This window comes from Alexandromys fortis, unplaced genomic scaffold (genome assembly GCF_014885135.2).
Source record: "Alexandromys fortis isolate MF-2015 unplaced genomic scaffold, M_Fortis_MF-2015_v1.1 scaffold_12, whole genome shotgun sequence".
Taxonomy (NCBI): domain Eukaryota; kingdom Metazoa; phylum Chordata; class Mammalia; order Rodentia; family Cricetidae; genus Alexandromys; species Alexandromys fortis.
The window spans coordinates 20,082,150-20,085,449 of NW_026067937.1; the positions used below are offsets into that span (position 1 = coordinate 20,082,150).

The 3,300-nt window shown below is 50.5% G+C and overlaps 1 protein-coding gene across 1 annotated transcript in view; it reads left to right on the forward strand.

Annotated features, from left to right (window-relative positions):
- Pgbd5 (piggyBac transposable element derived 5) overlaps positions 1 to 2,632 on the forward strand; it is a 60,772-nt gene extending 58,140 nt beyond the window's left edge. The window contains exon 7 of the mRNA XM_050147065.1: positions 1,017 to 2,632. Within this exon, the coding sequence (XP_050003022.1) occupies positions 1,017 to 1,212 (196 nt within the window). The 3' untranslated portion in view covers positions 1,213 to 2,632. The remainder of the gene's footprint in view (positions 1 to 1,016) is intronic.
- The last annotated feature ends 668 nt before the right edge of the window (positions 2,633 to 3,300 follow it).

Sequence of the window (3,300 nt, forward strand, 5' to 3'; positions counted from 1 at the left end):
CTCCATAAGGATCCTCTTCGATGCCCATCTTCCTCTTGAAGTAGATTGGTGATGCCAGGAGCAGAGTGTCTCATTGTCATGAAAAGTCCTAAGTTATTAAAACATTTAAAATGCCATATTCTATAATCTTTGAAAAATATGAAGAATGCCTATCTAAAATATATCTATGCATATCTAGAAAATCTTAACTAACATGACTACAAACTTGACTATTAGCGATGATTATCCATTAACAACCTATATTTCCTAATTATACATTACATTTTTAAATGAACTACACAATCACAATACCTTAATCAAGATCAAAAATACATATACATATAACAAAATTGACCATAAAATCCATACCAATTCAAATTATTCATATCTATATCAGGCTGTTGGGGGCTGGGGTCGGGCCTGCTGTAGCCCCACCCTCTCTCCCATTTCTCAATAGCTGTTCCTTTTTCTTCGTTTTCCTTGAGTGAAGTTCACTGTGAGAGCCCTGCCCACAGCTGGTCCCTGGTGCCCCCACCGTATGGGCGTCTGCAGAAACTGTGACCAAGTGTAGAGTCTCTGGAGCCTCTGAGCTCTTCTTCCCAGCTTCCCAGCTGCGTGACTTTTCTGAGGAGAGGAGAACAAACACTTGTTCACCCCAGATCGGGCACTCGTTACAGATGAAAGAAATAGTTCCAATAGTCTATCCTAGTCAGCCAGCGAGTTTATCATGGTCACTGGACAGGAGCATGGATGACAGCGGCCAAAAACTCCACTCCTGGGGTTCCCTCAGCTGATTGGAGAGTCCCCTCTTCCCAGGATTTGCATGGCTGATGTAGCCTTGGGATGGGACCTTGTGAACACTGCACTCCCCAGCCCCCCAAGTTCCAAGAGCTCCCTCAGTGGATTTTATTTCTTCCTGTGGTTTGTGGGGTTTGTTTACTTCCTGCGACTTAAAGAGCTTCCCTCCACGAGGAAGGGATGGAGCGTTTAAACCTCAGGAAACGGCTATGTGACATTGTACTCCTCTCTGTCCCCAGGTATTTCATCTCTCACAAGCCAAACAAGACGTGGCAGCAGGTGTTCTGGTTCGCCATCAGCATCGCCGTCAACAACGCCTACATCCTATACAAAATGTCAGATGCCTACCATGTGAAGAGGTACAGCCGGGCTCAGTTTGGAGAGAGACTTGTCAGGGAGTTGCTGGGCCTGGAGGATGCATCACCAGCCCACTGAGACTGTGCTGGCCCAGGGGTGGCAGGGACAAGGAGGGAGCCAGTCACCTGCCTGCCTGTTGGAGGGCCCATGTGTGGCCAGAGGGTCTGCTTTCAGCATCACCCTCCCGAAGGGGGGTGGGCTCCCCAGAGCCCGGTACAGGTGACTGGAGGGGCTGTGGTGGCGGAAGCTACCAGCAGCAGGACCAGTGGACCATCCTCTGCTGCCCAGAGCTCGAGAGATCATGACAGGCTCAAGTTCAGACCAGGCAAGCTTGCAAAATAGGCCACTCAGTGCCACCACTCAGCACCTAGGAACGCGTGTGATCAGCTTAGATGGCTCCCTTGAAAGAAGACATGCAGTGTGGTGGTGCCGTTAAAACTTCAGGAGACAGGAGCGGCTGCAGCTTGTTGACTAAACAGGGTGTTCCTGCTGCATCCTCCACGGGGCTGGTGGGGGGCAGGGCAGAGAGGGAACCGAGAGGGTCACAGAGAAGAGCAATGCTGTTTTTTATTTTTCAATATATCTTCAGGTTATTTTCCTACTGTTGCTTAAGGTCTACTGTAAACAAGATGTGTCCCTTGCTCTCCCACCCCGACTCCCTCACAGTCCCCTGCATGGTCACAGTCTGTGTCTGGCCTGGGGACCCGACTCCCTCACAGTCCCCTGCATGGTCACAGTCTGTGTCTGGCCTGGGGACCCGCAGGCTGTGCTCTTCGTCATCCTGTCGTTGTTGGCAGAATTACTTGTTTTGAGAAATACGTAGCGTTGTGAAAACAAAATCCTCCAACATCCTTTCTCCGCGTGTGGTGGTCCCCCAGAAAGGTACGGCTGGATCGGGAGGCCCTGGCTAGGGAACCCCCTGTGACTCGGCCTGAGGTTGGGGACTTCCCACAGCAGGGGCCGGCAGCAGCTGGCAGGAAGGCGTGTGGAACCCAAAGACCCAGGCCCTTCCGCCAGAGGTTGACGCATCTCCACGGAGCCTCCGCCCCGAGGTGGATCCACCATCCCCACACACGGGAAACGAGTGATCTCTGCACCTTGCAGCAGCCCCTTCATCCGAGCGCCAGCGCCACCTAATCTCTCCAGACACACGATGTCCTCAACGGGGGCTTCGGGGCACTCTTCCGTGTTCATTTGGTGAGCTGAGGTGTGGCTGCACCTCGTCACTTCTGTGTCCTCCCTGGTGGGACCCGCGATGCTGTGGATCGTGGGCCCGATTTCAGATTGTGTTTGAGATAATCTTTGCTGTACCCTTAACTGGATTGCGAGCACTTTTGCCACGTGGAGAAATATATTTTTAATTTGTGACGCTTTTCTACAAGGTCCACCTTTTTCTGAGTTCAGGTGTTTCCAACACTTAGGGAGACTAACGAAGGCCAATGACTTTTTCTTTTCTGTCCAAACAAGAAAAATAAAAATAAAAGTCTATTTAGATGTCGGCTGTTAGTATGTGGCTTTGTTTCCAGGGTCAGGGTTAGAACGCTACTCCTCTGACCTTGCTTCCCCATCATGTGACCAGGTACTTGTGAGCTAAACTGTTGGTGGAATCCTGAGCCACAGGAGAGTTTGTCAGAGGAATCAGCGAGGATTGATGTGTGGATATACATCTGAGTGAGTGGCAGTAGCTCTGAGTGTAGCTGTGCAGACTCCCCCCCCCCCAAGTTATTTTTAGTCTTGGTTACCTGAGGTCAGCTGTGATCCGAAAATACTAAATGAAAAATTCTAGAAATAAACCTTCCATAAGTTGTAAACTTTTACTATAACACATTGCTACAATTGTTGTATTTTATCGTTAACTTCTTACTGTGCCTAATTAAACTTCATCACAAGAGTGTAAGTAAAGAAAGAAATACAGTGTGTGATTCCAGCACCCACGCATGGTCTTGGGTCTCAGAAACATTCCCTGCTGAGGGACGGCTAGGGACCATTGGGTCGCTCCCACAGGAGGCCAGCAGGTGGCGCTGTTCTACCGGGCCTTTGCTCCCGTGACCCGCTGGAGCCACCCCAGGAGTGCAGGTACTCTTTGTGGCTCTGGTGCCACCTGTTTTCTCTGAATAGTGGGAAGATGGCAGCTCGGCCGTGGGGGCACGGCAGCCTGTGAGGCAC